This window comes from Eumetopias jubatus, unplaced genomic scaffold (assembly GCF_037043125.1).
Source record: "Eumetopias jubatus isolate StellerSeaLion01/CBP00866 unplaced genomic scaffold, mEumJub1_p1.0 scaffold_10, whole genome shotgun sequence".
Lineage (NCBI taxonomy): Eukaryota > Metazoa > Chordata > Mammalia > Carnivora > Otariidae > Eumetopias > Eumetopias jubatus.
In genome coordinates, this window is record NW_028274816.1 from 27,016,574 (window position 1) to 27,033,350 (window position 16,777).

The 16,777-nt window shown below is 52.0% G+C and overlaps 1 protein-coding gene and 1 non-coding gene across 2 annotated transcripts in view; one reads left to right on the plus strand and one right to left on the minus strand.

Annotated features, from left to right (window-relative positions):
- The first annotated feature begins 1,739 nt into the window (after nucleotides 1-1,739).
- VAC14 (VAC14 component of PIKFYVE complex) overlaps nucleotides 1,740-16,777 on the plus strand; it is a 102,036-nt gene continuing 86,998 nt past the window's right edge. The window contains exons 1-6 of the mRNA XM_028092304.2: nucleotides 1,740-2,144; nucleotides 13,549-13,699; nucleotides 14,021-14,188; nucleotides 15,006-15,068; nucleotides 15,874-15,981; nucleotides 16,449-16,558. Coding sequence (XP_027948105.1) covers nucleotides 2,041-2,144; nucleotides 13,549-13,699; nucleotides 14,021-14,188; nucleotides 15,006-15,068; nucleotides 15,874-15,981; nucleotides 16,449-16,558 — 704 coding nt within the window. The 5' untranslated portion in view covers nucleotides 1,740-2,040. The remainder of the gene's footprint in view (nucleotides 2,145-13,548; nucleotides 13,700-14,020; nucleotides 14,189-15,005; nucleotides 15,069-15,873; nucleotides 15,982-16,448; nucleotides 16,559-16,777) is intronic.
- On the minus strand, nucleotides 11,407-11,477 carry TRNAG-GCC (transfer RNA glycine (anticodon GCC)). The gene has a single exon. It is a non-coding gene; the product is annotated as a tRNA-Gly (tRNA).

The window sequence follows — 16,777 nt, forward strand, 5'->3', positions numbered from 1 at the left end:
ACAAGTTTCTTATCTCACAGTGTCCATGGGTCAGAAGTCCAGAATGGACTGAACTGGGTTCTTGGCTCAGGGTCTCACAGGCTGAAATCAAGATGCCAGCCAGCTGCATCTTCATCTGAAAGCTCAATTAGGAAAAGATCCACTTCCAAGTTCCCTTGGTGTGTTGACAAAATTCATTTCCTTACAGCCATATCACTGAAGTCCCATTTTCTTGGCAACTGACACCTTCAGGAGATCAGTGTTGGCAACTAGAGGGCATTCTCAGGTCTTTACCATGTGGCCAATTATAGGTAGTTCACTTTTGTTACTGTTCACTCTTCAAGGACAGCAGGAGAATCTCTCTCCTCCTTCAAATGCCTTCTGACTACTATAAAGGCCTCATCTGATTAGGTTGGACCCACCTGGGATAATCTCCCTTTTTATTAACTAAAGTCAACTGATTAGGGACTTTAACTGCATCTACAAATTCCCTTCTGCTATATAACATAACTGTTGGAGTGACAGTCCACTGTATTTACAAGTCTTGTTCACAGTCAAGGGGAGGGGATTATACAGGGTATGTACCCAAAGGGATGGGAATCTTGGGGGCCATGTTGGAATTCTGCCTACCACACCCCCTCACTTGTGTCCCATAGATTCTGATCTAAGGATTGAGGATAAGACTCTATTTTCAACTTTGTTGTCAGATTCACATGTATACTTTTCACTCATTAGAAAAAGTGCTGTCATGTATTATGCTCATATTTAATACTCTTTGGGCTCCACTGTGGTCCAGCCTTTGTCCTAAGATCTCTGTCCACTACGGAAGCTTACAATAAGGAACTCTCTCTGATGCATCTGCCTGTTAGCCACAATACATCCATAAAGTGCTTTTTAAAATTTTGCCACATTAAAAAACAAAAAACAAAAACCCAGCCCTCTAAGGTATTCAAGCACGATAAACACACTCTCCTGAGTCCCAAATGGTAGGGAGACAGCCACTGTTGGTACCTGAGATTTTTAGGTAGTAGACAGGTAGTACTGTTTTTAATTAAGAATTTATTTTAGGGGTGCCTGAGTGGCTCAGTAGTCAAGCGTCTGCCTTTGGCTCAGGTCATGATCCCAGGGTCCTGGAATTGAGCCCCACATTGGGCTCCCTGCTCATCAGGAAGACTGCTTCTCCCTCTCCCACTCCCCCTGCTTGTGTTCCTGCTCTCACTCTCTCTCTCTCTGTCAAATAAATAAATAAAATCTTGAAAAAATTTTTTAATTTATTTTAATATGTTTTAAAAACATATTCACAGCCATGATTTTAGCACATAAGACTAAAGGAAGTAAGATTTTTGAAAGTAAGTTGGTTTGAGAAACAATTTTTTTTTTACAGTACAGGTGTCTAGAATTTGGCGAAACTAACGACGGTATTACTCCAATTCGGGGGAACATTGCCACATGCAGAACTGTTGACTAAATAGTAAATGAACTAATGGATTCAGTAAGTATTTAGTAAGTTATGCTAAGTAAGGCAGGCTCCATGAGACCCTTCGTGCTCCCAAACGTACACAGAAGCCCACCACGCGCCTTGCCAACCACTTGTGGGCACTTGAGTGCACGGGACACACGCCCCACACACCCCATCCCGAACCACAAAGGAGCGTGAGGGGAGGAGGTGGAGCCTTGTGGGGGCGTGGACAACCCACCTGCAGCCTGCGTGCGGGGGCATGGCTGGCGAAGGGCGGGTCCTAGCGGCGGAAGGCGGAAGCGGCTGCGGAGTCACGTGATCCGAGTAACATGGCCGCTGCCCCTTGAGCACTCCCGGTGCCGGGCGGGAGCGGGTCGCGTGAGCCGTTGGAAGGCCGGGAACAGGTGTGCGGGGGCTGGGTCCAGGCCGGGGTTCCGAGACGGTGCGAGGCGGCGGAGCGAGGCAGGCAGGCCCAAGGCGGCGTGGTCCATGAGCCGGCGCCAGAGGCAGCGCGGAGCCGCAGACTCCCCCGGCCCCGGCGCCGTCCGGGCAGCCGCGGGCTGAGGAGTCGCGGGGCTCCGGGGAGCGCCCAAGCTGCCACCATGAACCCCGAGAAAGACTTCGCACCGCTCACGCCCAACATCGTGCGCGCCCTCAATGACAAGCTTTACGAAAAGCGGAAGGTGGCAGCGCTGGAGATCGAGAAGTAAGCCGCCGGCACCAGGGTTTGGGCGTGGGGAGCAGAGCCAGGACCCCGCCCTGGCTGCGCAGGGCTCCTGCTCTTTGGGGGGACTCTTCGCGCCTTTCCAGCCAGTTTTAGGCCCTTAGCGCAGTGCAGGAGAATAGGAGTCCTAATTTTGCTTTTGACAGGCTGTATGACTTGGGCCAAGTTCTCTAACCGCCCTGGTGCCCCGGAGGACTGCCGTGCGATTAAAGCGACTAAGCGTTATGTGTAGTGCTATAGCACAGTGCCTGGCACACGGCTTGTCTTCCGTGTGGACTCCATCAAAACCTGCAAATCAGAGAGGGGCCTCTGTGATGGGAGGGAGGTGGGAAGCATAAGCATACGCTAATGATGTTGACCTGCCTCATTTCTTACCCAGCTTCTGAGAAGTGAAAGGGACTGTTGAGTGACCAAGTGAAGAAATCAGATCTGAAATCTCAAGACTCAGAGGGCTGTTTATTTTATCTCTGCCATATCACCCTTCCCTGCAGGTGGAAGGAATAATCTGACCTTTCTTACTTCTACAGTCTTACTATATGTATGTGTAACGATGATCTGACATTTTGCTTTATTTCCCAACATACAAGGTGTTCAACTAGGAATGTTTCATTCATTAAGATTTTCTGCTGTTATTTTACATTTGTATTTTTTTTCCAGTAAAATCTTTGTGATAAAGTCAGGTGGGTGGGTGATTTCAAAAGAGAGAAAGAATCAGGCTGTGAAACTTGGAAGAATGCCAGACTGGGAGTCAGGACACATGGATGGTAGTCCTCCCCTCTCCAGTAGGATAGCCACTGGCCCTGCATGGCTGTTTACACATAAATTATTTAAAGATAAAATAAAAATTTTAAATCAAGTTCCTCAGTCACACTACCCATATTTCAGATGTTCAGTAGCCACATGTGGCTGTTGGCTACCATAATGGGAAGTACAGGTCTTAGAACCTTTCCATCACTGCAGAATGTTGGACAGCTCCAGTCTGGTCCATGGTGTGATACTCATTCTTTGACCTTGGGCAGATTGCTTCACTCGGGGTGTCTTAACCTCAGCATGATGGACATTTTGGGACAGATAAGTCTTGGTTATGGTGGGCTGTCCTGTGCACTGTAGGATTTTAAGCAGCATCATTCATCTCTACCCAGTAGATACCAATAGCTCTCCATCATTTGTAACAACCAAAAATGTCTCCAAACAATGTCTCCAAATGTCTCCTGGGAGTGCAAAAAATCACCCCAGGTGAGACTCACTGCCTTAACGGCTTTGGGTTTTCCTTTCCTCCTCACCTAAAGGGTTTGGACTGTGTTAAGAGGACCCGCTCATTGAGCACTAACATTCAGTATGTCCCAAACCACCTAGCTCCTTCTCTCATCAAGCACCACTTTCTTGTCTGCTCTATTTCCATACTCCTGCTTGTTTATGCCCTGGCTATTACTAATGCTAGCAAGTCTTTTTTTTTTTTTAATTTTATTTTTTTATGTTAATCACCATACATTACATCCTTAGTTTTTGATGTAGTGTTCCATGATTCATTGGTCGTGTATAACACCCCGTGCTCCATTCAGTACGTGCTAGCAAGTCTCAAAGATGAGTATCACTGTACTGAGTAGGAGACTTAGAGCTGATGTATCGACATGGCTCCATGTCCGTGGGTTTTATTGGCTTTGAAGCTACATTGACACCCGAGTTTGGCTGTCACCCAGTCTGTTCTCAGGAATGTCTGACTTTCCTCATAGCTTGAATCATCTGTTGAGTCCTTGAATAGAGGTGTTCATCTCAGCATTACTGTTGCCTCGAGCATAGCACATGTAAAGTGCTCTCACTCTGCAGGCTGTGCCATTAGGGTTTTGTCTTTAAGGGGGTTCTTTTTTTGTATTCGACATTGCCCATGATTTGTGGAATTCAGAGAAACCTAGGGACTTAACTAGACTATGGACTTTAAGAGCAGAGACCCTGTTTTATCTTCAGCACTTGACACAGCATTTGACAGTTGGTGTCTTAAAGAGTGAATGACCATATGTTTTTGGTGGGGAAGTAACATTGCAATCTAAGGACTTTGCTACCCAAAAGTGTAGCCCACAGACCAGCAGCGTCAGGATCACCTGGGAGCTTGTTAGAAAGAGACTCTCCAGCCTCACCCCCGACCTCTGGATCAGAATCTGCATTTTGATAAGATCCGTGGATGATTTGTGTATACATTAAAGTCTGAGAAGCGCTGGTGTAGAGGGCCCTAATCTGTTTCTAGCCTTCTTCAGCCATATTTAGAATGAGGAGTGCCCAGTTTGATATTTTCCTCAATATATGTATCACAAATTGCTTAGGGATAGATAGTGACTTATTTGTGCTTCACCAAAGAGCTTTCTGGTGTCTCTGCTTATGAAGACACTAATCCTGTTGGATCAGGACTACAGGCTTATGACCTCATTTAACCTTAACCTTGTAGACCCTGTCTCCAGACACAGTCACAGTGGGGTTTAGACTTCAGTATGCAAATTGTGGGGACACAATTCAATCCATAACAGTAATCATTTTTAAAAAATGATCATGTGTAAAGCACTATCTGCGTGATTTGGGGAAAGGAGGGTAAGGAAGCCTCCCTTCATTTGGTCATTGCACACCCCTTATCTCTTTATTTTGCATGGCTTCAAAATACAAGTTAGGTGGTGGCATTTCACAGACGAGGAAACAGAAGCTCCTTGAGGTTGAGTACTCTTCCCAAGGTCTCACAGCTAGAACCTGGATAAAAAACCCAGGTTCTTCTGTCTCAAAAACCTTCCCCACTACAGTGAATGGTTTTCCCTACCAAGAAGAGCACATATATTTAATAAAGGAAGTTTCATACTCAAGCATTTCCACGGTTGTTTTAACTGACACTTTTGGTTTTCCAGAATCATCTGCTCAGTTGGACAGAGCCAGTGATGCATATGGTTTTCCAATGAAGGATTAAAATTCATAATGAGAGAAGGGCGTTTTTTCTTGATGACAGGACTCTCAGACACTAAAAATGCAGAGATGTGAATGCTTGGCTCAATAGAACCTTGAACTCTAGAATCTCAAGAGCAGGCTGGGTTAAGTGACCTAAGATCTGATCGCTAAATGCGTGAGCCTGCTATGCACAGTCTTGGAGAGCTTTTCCCTCCACAGCCTCCTGCCAACATGCCCACACAATTTGCTAAAGGATAAGGCACTTAGGCTAAGATTTTAGAATGGCTGTTTCAGGTTTGGTGGGCTCTCGATTTCAGAGGATATAGTCACTGATCAGTCCTGATGAAAAGGTTGGTAAGATCCTGGGCTCTGCTCTCCAGGAGAGTGTAGTGTGGAGGAGAAATGCTAGGAGGCACTCGGGTAACTGCAGGGGATGCTCGCTCTGTCGGGGGTGCCGTGCCCCACACTCTGGTGGCAGCCCCCCCCCCCCCCCACTGCAGGCTCAGAGAGACGGCGCCCTTCATGGTAACCAGGGCTGGACTCAATGCCAAGTCTCTAATGTTCCTGAACTTTGAGTTCCAGAAGCCAGTAAATGTAGGTGCCCAGGCCATGCCCCTGAGAACACCAAAGCCCGAGTTGGGGAGGGTGGTTGTGTGATAATGTGCCCTTTTGCCTGCCGGTGAGGGGGCAGGGATCACTCTGTGATCAGATAAAGGTTAACTGTTGAGTCTGGCCTGGCTCTGGAGCCTACCCTCTCGCTGCTGCAAGGAGACACTGTTTATCACCAGTGCCTGAAGGCAAGCGTGGGTCAGAATTCCACCCAGCCCTGCTGGATGGAAGTAGCGGTGGGGCTCTCCACAGACTGCTCGGTCCAGGGGTTACAGACCCGTAGCTAGGTGCTGTGTCCTGCTGGTAGACCTGTTTGGGTTGGTCTGAATTGCAAGGTATTTTAAATTGAGAAATTTCATAGTGAAGCTCAGGTTTTGGCTTCTCTTAAGGAATGGGAAGTGTGTCTCTGTGGGGCCCACCGTCCCACACCGTCCCACATAGCAGATAAGGGGGACCTAGGGGCCTCCCTTCCGGCCAGGACATGGGCTCCCCAGTTTGCTTCATGTATGGGCACTTTGAGCACAGCCTTCCTCCCTTGTCCTCCCTTGTGTCTCCTGTTTGGCCCCCGTCAGCATGTGAGTCTGTGACTTCTGGTTTCATTCCTCTGTGGCTCAGTTTCCTCATCTTAAACACAGATGCACCTTGAAAATGTTAGACTAAGTCACGAAGGGCCATGTGTTTGATTTATATGAAAATTTCACTTCTATGAATTATCTAGAAGAGGCCAATTCAGAGAGAGAAAGTAGATTAGTGGTTGCCTAGGGCTTAAGGGATGGGATTTGGGGAACATGGGGAGTGACTGCTAATGGGTACACAAAAAACCACTGAACCGCACGCACTGAAAGAGTGAATTTATGGCATGTGAATTACAGCAATTTTAAAAAATAAGAGTAGTGTTTTATTGCAATGTGAGGGAAGCACTCATGAAGTGGTCACAGTTATTGTCACCTGAGATTCAAACAGCTGCTGTCTCAGACTCGTTTCTCCTTTATGGTCTTTCCACTGATTGCAGCCAGTGGAAGCTCAGTGTATTTTCGGGTAACTGAGGCCTTTTCAGAAGGTCTTTGGTCCTTGCTCAGAGGCAAACATTCCACTTTGCCTGTTCACTTAGTAGAGACTAGCAAGCAAGTGGAAACCAAATTACCTAAATACTCAGCAGAGCAGATGGAGATGTTTACCTGGAGTACCTCTGGGAAGTTGCTGCCTGGGTGTGCGGTCTGAACACAGCCCATGATGTAGAGAAGCGCGAGGGGTACGTGGACTCGCCAGGACAAGAAGCAACAGCCCCAAGGCCACTGATAGCTTTACACCATGGACATAAACACAGCTCCGGATTCCTCTTCCGCTCCTTTTTTGGGGCCAGGAGCATGGCAGGTTCTCATTCAGCAATGAGTGAATGAACGTGATCTTGTGTGGTGTGTGTGAGATCACAGTTTGTCTCTCTGATTCTGACATTGCACTAATACTGCTCTGTGAGCATGCGCAACAAAGAGCACATTACATGCCTTCTCTTACTCTCTAGAAACCGTGTAAAGTCATTGAAATGAGTGGCCCCACCTTACAGCCAAGGACGTCTCCTCTGGAGACTTAGGAACATGAGTGCAGTGACTAAAACCTGCTGGCTGGGACATTTGGACAGCACCAGATGAAAAGGGGTTGGGATTCAATGAAATGAGAAACGTAAAGTGCTTGGCAGCCAGTAGGCATCTGACAAGTGGCAGCTGGGATATTTGAGGAGGGAGATAGTGCAACATAGTGGGAATGACTTTAAGACTTTGGAGTCAGAAAAACCTAGGTTTGGTTTCTGCACCTGTCATCTATAAGTTGTGTGACCTTGTAAGTTTCTTAACGTCTCTGAGCCTCAGTTTCTGCCATCTGTAGAATGGGTGTTAGAGTACTTAACCCAGGGATTTGTTTTAAAGTTTAAATTAGATAATGTATGTAAAGCATCCAGCATTTATCACCTAGCAGCTAGTAAGTGCTCAGCAAATGGTTACTTATTTCCTGCCTTCACAATAGAAGTCCGGCTGTAGAGCATTCCAGAACATCTCCAGTATGCACGTCATCTGTAGTCCCTGGGTGTGGTGGAGGAATGCTTCAGGGATGTCTGAACACTGAACAGGATGGGAAACTTGTGTGGAGAAAGCTGCATTTCGCTTGGGGCCTCCACAAGGGGAGTTCTCCACAAGGGGAGTTCGCTCTGTCCCTGGGTGCGTTCGCTGTGCAGCTGATGCCGAAGACGGGAGAGAGGAACTGGTGTACAGTTGAAAGGGCTCAGGCTTTGAGGTGTGTCACGGGTTCAGATCCTCTGTGAGCCTGGGCAGGGGATTTGGTTTCCCTGAGGCTGTTTCACCTCTGGAGGAGGAGGTGGTAATCCGTGCAGAAGGAGGTGGTTCCAGGGAGGAACAGAAATCCTCAGTGTAGAGTGTGCCTCAGTGTGCCCAGGAAGGCATCCACCACCAGTGCTCGTGTGGCCCGTGATTGTCGCCGCTGTGTTGCGGAGGCCAAGGGGGTACAGCGATGGACCGTGGTTATGTTGCTGAGACGGTGGCCCTGGTCTCTCCTGATGAGAGGTTCCCAATGTGTCCTCCCCTGTCTGGGGTTCCTTCTGTCGAGGAAGGGGGAGTCAGTGTGGCACTTGGCGCTGTTGGGGGCCACGTCACGAGCTTGGAGTTGCCACGTTGGGTTTGTGCCTTGTGAGGAATGAGTATTTCTGCCGTCTGGCGACACCTCTGACCACGAGAATGGAGGCTCTGAGCAGCCTCTAAGGACACCTCATCAGCCTGGGTTTTCAGGACTTTTGAGAGGGAAGCAGGCAGAAGCAGCCCCTCTTCTCTGGCACACAGAACAGTAATGCCTATGACCTTTATGGCAGTGAGGGTCCCAGGGATTTGTGATCGTGAGAGTTTCTGGGCCAGATATTCACTTCAAAGCTAGTGCAGCTTCAGATCCCCAAGTGTGGCCGGCCACCTGGGGATGAAAGAGGAATCAGTGTGGTCCTTTGAAGGGAGACTCAGCTGGCATCCGGGAGCGCCCGGAGTTTCAGCTCCGTTTACTCTGCCTCCCTTTGTAGTGCGTTTTTCTCTGCGCGCACTCCTGTAAAGTGCAGAGGCCAGTCTCCTCGACGGGCCCATTTTGGAGCACCTAGAGCGGGGTTACAGCACCCCTTTGCCCCTTGGCAGGTGGCCTTCAGAGCACACCGTGGCTTCTGCATCTTTCCCCAGCCACAGTGCTGGTGACCTGGGCCCTTCATGGCATACCTGTGGGGATCCCGGCAGTGGTACCCTTTGCCCCCCTAAGCTGGATCCTAACGCTCAGGGCTGAGGACCCCCCGGATACAATAGTGGTTAAGCCAGCCGCTTAGGTTTAGAAGAGTAGGCCGCCCCAGGTCACCCGTATGGCAGCGTGGGGCTCCGGCCGAGTTTGCCCCCAGCTCGTGCTGACCTTCAGCACTGCTCGTGCGGTCCTTCGGCCCAGTCCCCAGGCTTCACTGGCAGGTCTGGCTGGAGGGGACGGTTACACATGGCAGGGGCAGTAAGACTAGAGAGGTCAGCCCAGTGCCACTGCGGTCGCCCGGAGTGCCAGGTAAAGAGTATGGCCTTGATTTGTGAGACAGCTTTTCCCACTGGAGCCCCAGGGCTTGACCCACAGAGCCAGCCCCAGTGCTTTCCAAGCTGATGGCATTGGTGAGAGCATGTTCTCGTGGCTTCCCTGTCCAGGGGAACCATTTTCTTATTTTCCTGGACATACCCCCAAGTGTGCGAGGTTCTGGGGCCTCCGGACTTAAACAAGTCACTATTTTTGCAGTGGCCTGAGATGCCCTTGTGTTGAGCCCTGGAAGGATTCAGGGTGGGGAGGCCGGTGGTGTTGGTGTCAACCAAATGAGAAAGGTACTCAGAGTCGGGGTGGGGGGCGGGGAGTGCTAAATACAAACAAATATCCTGCTTGCCCATCTCCTGCCTTCGGGAGACCCTGGTGCTCATGCGGGCTGTCACCCCAGCATTAATGAGCCCTGTTCCTCACACTGTCTCACATGCAATCTCTATAAGCCTTCGGATTTTTCAGAGCTCCCTAATGCCATTCAGACCCTTACCACCCACCACTGCAGATCACTCTTACCTTCCGTGGCTCCTTACTGCCACCAGAAGTAAATGCCAATTCCTTTGCCACGCACAAGCCTGGGAGCAGCTTCACCAGCCCTGTCACCCAGCTCTCCTCTACCTGTGTCCTTCACTCTGCCAAACCAGATGCTTCTCTCCTTCCTCTGAGCCAGCGTTCACGCGGTTCCTCTGTCTGGGCTTCCTGGTTCCGAACAGTTCCAGCACGAGCACTGCTCATCCTTCAGAGCCCCCCCCCCCCCCCCCCCCCCCCCCCGCTCAAATGCTGACCCTTGCAAAGCCATGCCTCATCCCTCCCCGCCAGATGGCAGTCCTGCTCCCTCTGGTCTGCTCTTCTCGCCTCACAAGCTTCTCACCAGATCGTTTTGTCTCTGCTTTGCATGCAAGTCCTGTGTGCCATCTAGCTTCCTCCCCGGCCTTACCCGAGCAGAGAGCCCCTCATCCGTATGCTGGCTCCGTAAGAGGGAAGAGTGCCCTTTCCAGGTGCTCAGGGACCGTTGTGACCTGAAACAAGCAGACAGGCGAGGCCATGGTTCCGGGATGGCCTGTGCCACCAGCACAGCTGGGTCTCTCGCAGATGCACTGCTGAAGCCTCATGGGTGTGCTCAGTCCCGCCCTGGGTGCTGCTCGAACTCATCCTGGGCAGAAGCACGGCCTGGCTTCCTCGGGAGTGCTCTCGGCAGCGAGAGTCGGAGGCACAGCTGCTGTCAGTGGCTTGGTGATCCCCGTACCCTGGACTCCTCAAGAACGGGGAGACACAGGTTCTAGATGTTTGTGGAACTCAAGACACTGTGTATTTTTCGTCAAAGATATTTAAAACTGAAGCTAGAAACAAGTCATTCTCGGTTCTCAGATTGTATTCACATATTCTTTAGGCAGTGTGAAATCTCAAATCCAGTCTTTCTGGGATTAAAAATAAATTTGCTATCTGCATTGGCCGGGCCTCGAACCTGGGCCTCCGGCCTGGCGGGCGAGAATTCTCCCACTGACCCACCCATGCTGCAGCTGTGAGCCGCTGTGTGAGCACCTCCCTTTAGGCCCTGTCCTGGGCCTCCTTGTAGCTATGCTGATGCACAGACTATAAGGCCAGGCTTTGATGCTGCCACATCGGCACAGCTGCAGGAACAGAAAGCTTAGGCTCCGGGGGGGGGGGGGGGGGGGGGCGGTGAGCAAGAGAGAAGTTGCTTTGCCTTCAAACATCAGGCCAGAAACTGGAGCTCAGGTCCCTCCTCAGTAGCAAAAAGCACACGAAGACTTTGGATGACTTTCTGCCCCTCGGATGTATGGATTCCCCCGTTCCACGCTCCCTGCGTGCTGAGCTGGTTTACAGTTCTCAGGTTTCACCCCAGCTTCCCGCTGGAGACCGGCCCAGGCTGAGGCCCTCACTGTGGAGGGCGTGAAGGCCTTGGTCCCCACAGCCTCTCCAGAGAGCCCAGCTGCTGTTCTTCGGCTCACTGAGCAGGGAAGTGAGGTCAAATCCACAGCGCCCTGGGCTGCTGTAGGCCAGCATGCTTGAGATTGGCTTCTCCAGCAGGATCTCTGTATGAAGGGAAGCCTGCCAGGAAAAGGCAAAAAAAAAAAAAAAAGAGCAGCCCTGCATTGGCCGGGAATCGAACCCGGGCCTCCCGCGTGGCAGGCGAGAATTCTACCACTGAACCACCAATGCTGACATATCTGCAGGGCTTTTCTCAAGGGGCTGTGTCTGTGGCTGTGTCAGAGAGGAGCTCTGGCAGATCACTATGCCTTGCCTGGCTAGTTTGTCCAGTTTGGGAAGCCAGAGCGGTTTACAGAGAACCATCCTTGCTGGGCCTTATTGGGCTGCTTTGGGAGGAGCAGGGAGGAGAGGGGTGGCCGATGGAACTGGCATTGAGCTTGCACCTGGAGGCCCTTGGTCCATCCATCGCCCTCAGCACCTCAGCTTGGTGGAATTTCACCCTGTAAAGATCAAAGAAAGAGGCACCAAGCAGGCCGTTTGTACGCCACCTTCCTAAAATACCCATCCCTGCTCCCACATCCACCAGCTTGGGAGCCGGGCCTGTTTTGTTCACAACTGTGCTCACAGTGCTTGGCACAGAATAGATGCTCCGTACGACTTGCAGTATTAAATCTTCAAACTGTGTCAACCCCTCATTGAACAACCATTTTGTAGGAGTGGTCATTGCCTCATAGGGCAGCGCGTTTGTTTTTGAACAGCTCTAATTCCTGGCAGGTTCCTGACACAGAGCCGGAACCACATAGACTAACTGATACCTTTTGGACTTAAGTGTCCTTATAATTCCTCGAGCCAAATTGAGACCCCCCATTTATGCGGCAGGCGTACAGTGGTCCCGCCACAATGGACACAGAGCAGTTAGACAGTGAGTCCGGGCAGCTGCTTTGCCAAGTGCATATTCTGTGGATGGCCCCTTGGCTGCGACACTGGTGGCAGTCTGCCTCACGCCTGGACGACGGGATGGGCTCCGTCCGTCTCACAGCTCCTTAAAGACACTTCTTCCCCAAGCTCTTCAAAAACAGTAAGAAGCTTCCCTGTTACCCATGCTGCGAAATCCATTCTACCTAATCTGAGATGGCCAGAGTGGCCTTAGCCAGCCCATCCTGGTAGGTCTCCCGCTGCTGGGGCCCCAGACAAGCTTGATTAGATCCCCCTCCTCGCCTTGGCTCTTACATTTCCTCCTGCCCGGAACACCCCTGTTTCCTTCTCTTTCCTTGCCTCGTTCAAGGTCCAGCTGAAACTGGACCTCTTCTGGGAAGATGTCCCTGACACGCAGGCCACAGCTCCCCATCAGTTATCTGGGGAGCCGGTTATCAGTTCTCTGAGACTGGTCCCTGATGGAACCCGGCCTCCCTCTGTTCTCCTCCTCTCCGGGCAGGGCCTGCCATGGGATCATCCCCCAGGGTGACCACAGGTGCTCCCCTCCACGCCAGGGGCCTCCCTCCGACCTCCCTTCTCCCTCTTAGCGTAGTGACCTCCCAGGTGGACACCTTGGAGGCAGACCTGCCCTCCCTGGCTCCCATGTTCCATGGGTTCGTGTCATCCCATTGCTGGGAAACTGTCACTGGATTGTCTTCCTTGAACTGTCAGGCCACTCCTTCCACAGGCCAAACTCCTGTCCTTCTCTCAATATACCATGCCTTTTCAGTTTCTCCCCTGTACCTTGCCCTTGACCTGAAAAGTGCTTGTGGGTGTTTTTCAGATCTGATCCAGGCACCTCCCATTCGGCCCAAGGAGATCAGCACATGGCATTTTTCTGGCTTCCGTGGTATCCGTTGCACCACATTGCGACAGTTACTTGTTTGTATGTGGATCTTGCCCACCGCACTGGGACCTGATTCAGTGCCATCCATGGACATGATGACACAGACACAGAGAACCTCTCAGGCGCAGGATTGGAGGGTCTAGCCAGTGTTGAATAAAGATGGTTGACGTTGCAGTTTTTGGTCCCCAACAAGACATTCCCTTGCGTTACTCTCAGATTCCCAGAAGTGAGGTAGCTCTGCTGTTCCTCATTCTGTTGTACGCAAAGGGAAACTGTGACCCAGGATAGGGAAATGAGCCGTGACCCAGCCAGTGCCTTCCAGTCAGCAGCAGAACTGGGAAAGGCCCACCCTGAGGTGCAGGACTTCTGATTCCTCTTTCTAAACAGGTCACCTCCCTGCCACATCCCTGGCCCTAGAGCCAGCAGCCAAGGGGGAGCCTGACTCCACTGCCCTGCAGCCCCTCTCTCCTCTCTCTCCAGGCTGGTCCGAGAGTTTGTGGCCCAGAACAACACCGTGCAAATCAAGCATGTGATCCAGACCCTGTCTCAGGAGTTTGCCCTGTCTCAGCACCCCCACAGCCGGAAAGGGGGCCTCATCGGCCTGGCCGCCTGCTCTATCGCACTGGGCAAGGTGGGCCTTTCTCCTCAAGGGACAGACACAGCCGCAGTGGCCTTCACTTTGACCGCCCAGACGCAGCAGGCTGCTGCAGACTTCTGCTTTACCGCCATTCGCACCACACCTGAGACCAGCCAGGCTGGCTTTGCGGCCCTCGGTCCGTGGCCTGGCCCCTGGCCTGGGAGACCGACTTGCTTAAGGCCAGCCCTCACGCAAAGGCCTGAACCTCTTCAGGGGAGCCAGGATGTCCGCTGGGGCAGGGGAGGGGGGAGGGGGCGAGCTGCGGGCCCCCAGCCGGGCCCCCGTTGAGCTGTCTCTCCTCCCGCCCCCCTGCAGGACTCAGGGCTGTACCTGAAGGAGCTCATCGAGCCGGTGCTGACGTGCTTCAACGATGCCGACAGCCGGCTGCGCTACTACGCATGCGAGGCGCTGTACAACATCGTCAAGGTGGCCCGCGGCGCCGTGCTGCCCCACTTCAACGTGCTCTTCGACGGGCTCAGCAAGGTGACTGCCCCTCCTGCGACCGGCCCTGGCACGGCACCCCTGGGGCCCCTTCTCCCAGACGCGGGCAGAGCAGATAGAGATGGGCCTGCCAGCGCCGCTCGTGTTCAGTCTCATCATCGTTGTCTCTCGTGGCCTTGTACGGACATTTGATTTTTTTTTCCATTTCTCTATTAATTAATTTTCATCGCAGTTTATGAAAGTGTCAGTCCACCACAGAGTGCAGGGGAAACACAGATAGTTTGAAAAGCCCTAACTTCCCTTATAGAAGGCGAAGATGGTGAATCCAGAGTACAGACTGTATTTCCCCTGTGAGGGGAGCACTAGCCTGTAAGCTCTAGAAAAAGCTCTACTTACAAAGGCCGAGGAGTCCCTAACACGCTGTCCTCAGCAGCACGCTCAGCCTCACGGGGTGCGCCTCTGGGCACAGGGTGGCCTTGAAGCCCTGCAGCCTGCTGACCGCCACAGTCGTTCCCAGGGCGCCAGCCTCACAGCTGCCTCAGTCCCCACCTCCCGGAGCGGAGAGAGGACCCAGCATGTTAGGATGGGGAACCCTTGAGGAAGGCTGATGGGAACCCACCACCTGGCCTGGTGGCAGCAGGTGCCAGAGGTCCCTGCACGGAATTCCGTGCATTTCCGTTCCTCGCCACATGCCATTTTGCCCATCCCTACCTCCCTGCCTTCCTTCAGTGTAGTCCCTAATGGAGGTGCCTGTTCAGTAGTCCAGGCTGTGCCAGGGACTTGGTTCTGCGGGTTTTCAGTAGGTTCCTGGTCCTGTGTATTGACTGTAACCGTCTCTCTGTTTCTGGACCTCTCATAGTTGGCTGCAGACCCAGACCCCAATGTGAAAAGTGGATCTGAGCTCCTAGACCGCCTTTTAAAGGTAGTACTTGGTCCCTACTTTTATTTTGGAATCTGTCTCTTCCACCTGTCTATACAGCTTATAAATTCTATCTCTGGGGGCGCTCTTCCTAATTTTTTAAATTTTTTTCATTTACATACAGTAAAAGTGACTCTGGTGTACAGTTCTTTTATTTATTTATTTATTTATTTATTTATTTATTTATTTATTTATTTATTTATTTATTTATTTTGAGAGAGAGAGCACAAGCAGGGAGAGAGGGAGAGGGAGAAACAGGCCCCCCGCTGAGCAGGAAGCCCGACGCAGGGCTCAATCCCAGGACCCTGGGATCATGACCCGAGTCGAAGGCAGACGCTCAGCTGACTGAGCCACCCAGGCACCCCTCGTGTACAGTTCTATGACAAGTGTACAGACTTATGTCACCTGCACAATCAGAATACAGAAACATTCTATCATCCCAAACATCCCCACATGCTAGCCGCCTCCCTAGGACAAAGGAGAGTCCCCGTCACCTCCCATTTCCACCCAGTGACAGGGGCCTCTGATGCTCAGCTCACCGGGGCATTTGATCCAGATGTAGGGTTTTGTCATATGATTAGTCATCTTGCTCTGATTCCTGCTTTTACTCCAGCATTTTTGCTCGTTTGCTCGTTCTTTGGCCTATGAGCGGGCGGTTGCCCCGGGACCTCTCCTATGTAGCATGAGCTCTGTCATTTTCCTCTGTGGCCACCTGACCCCCTGGAGCTAGCCCTGGGCCAATAATCGGGTCGGGTCAGGCTGCCCTTGGCCTCTGGCTTTTGGCCGCTCACATGCCTTTGATCCACAGGACATTGTGACAGAGAGCAACAAGTTCGACCTGGTGGGCTTCATCCCTTTGTTGCGAGAGAGGATTTACTCCAACAACCAGTACGCCCGGCAGTTCATCATCTCCTGGGTAAGGGCCAGCCCCACGACAGTTTCTCTAGCCATGAGGAGCCTCTAGTAGTAAAAGCTGCCCTGTGGCACACATCCTGGGCAGTTCCTATGGCTGAGACAAGCCTCACTGTTAAACCTCTAATAGCCACTGACGCCCGGTAATCGGACACACGTTTACTCCATTCTGCCCCAAAGCCCGTCCTGTTGGCCCCGATGTCCCGGCAAATACCCCCATGTCTCTTTGAAGCCGGGTGTGCTACTGTCAGCAGTCATACCTCTTCGAGCCTTGTCTGTTCTTTCCTGTGCCTTCCCTTCTTCTCCGCCCCTTTAACCAAAGCCTTGTCTGCCGGGGCGGGGGCGGGGGGCGGGGCGGGAATCACGGCGCCTTCTCCCTGCCCAGTCTCAGAGCGCTGGGGGCTGGGGAGACGGAGACGGAGGCTCCCAGGCTGGTGTAACTTTCCCTTCCGGTTCCTTTCCCTGGGTCAGATCCTGGTTCTGGAGTCCGTGCCAGACATCAACCTGCTGGATTACTTGCCAGAGATCCTGGATGGGCTCTTCCAGATCCTGGGTGACAATGGCAAAGAGATTCGGAAAATGTGAGCAGGGGAGGGGCAGGGGGAGGGGCGGGCGGCTGCTCGGCACACACACCACACCCAGCAGATGTCCCACACCCAGCAGACGGGCGGCCATGGGAGAGTCCGCTCACTAGCTTCATCCTGGCTCCCGTGCTTCCTGCCTTTAGCAGAGAGCTGGTCAACCCCCAGCCTCTGGAAAAGAGCCATCGGCAGCTGTGCAGTGTAGTCCCCCTCGCAGTG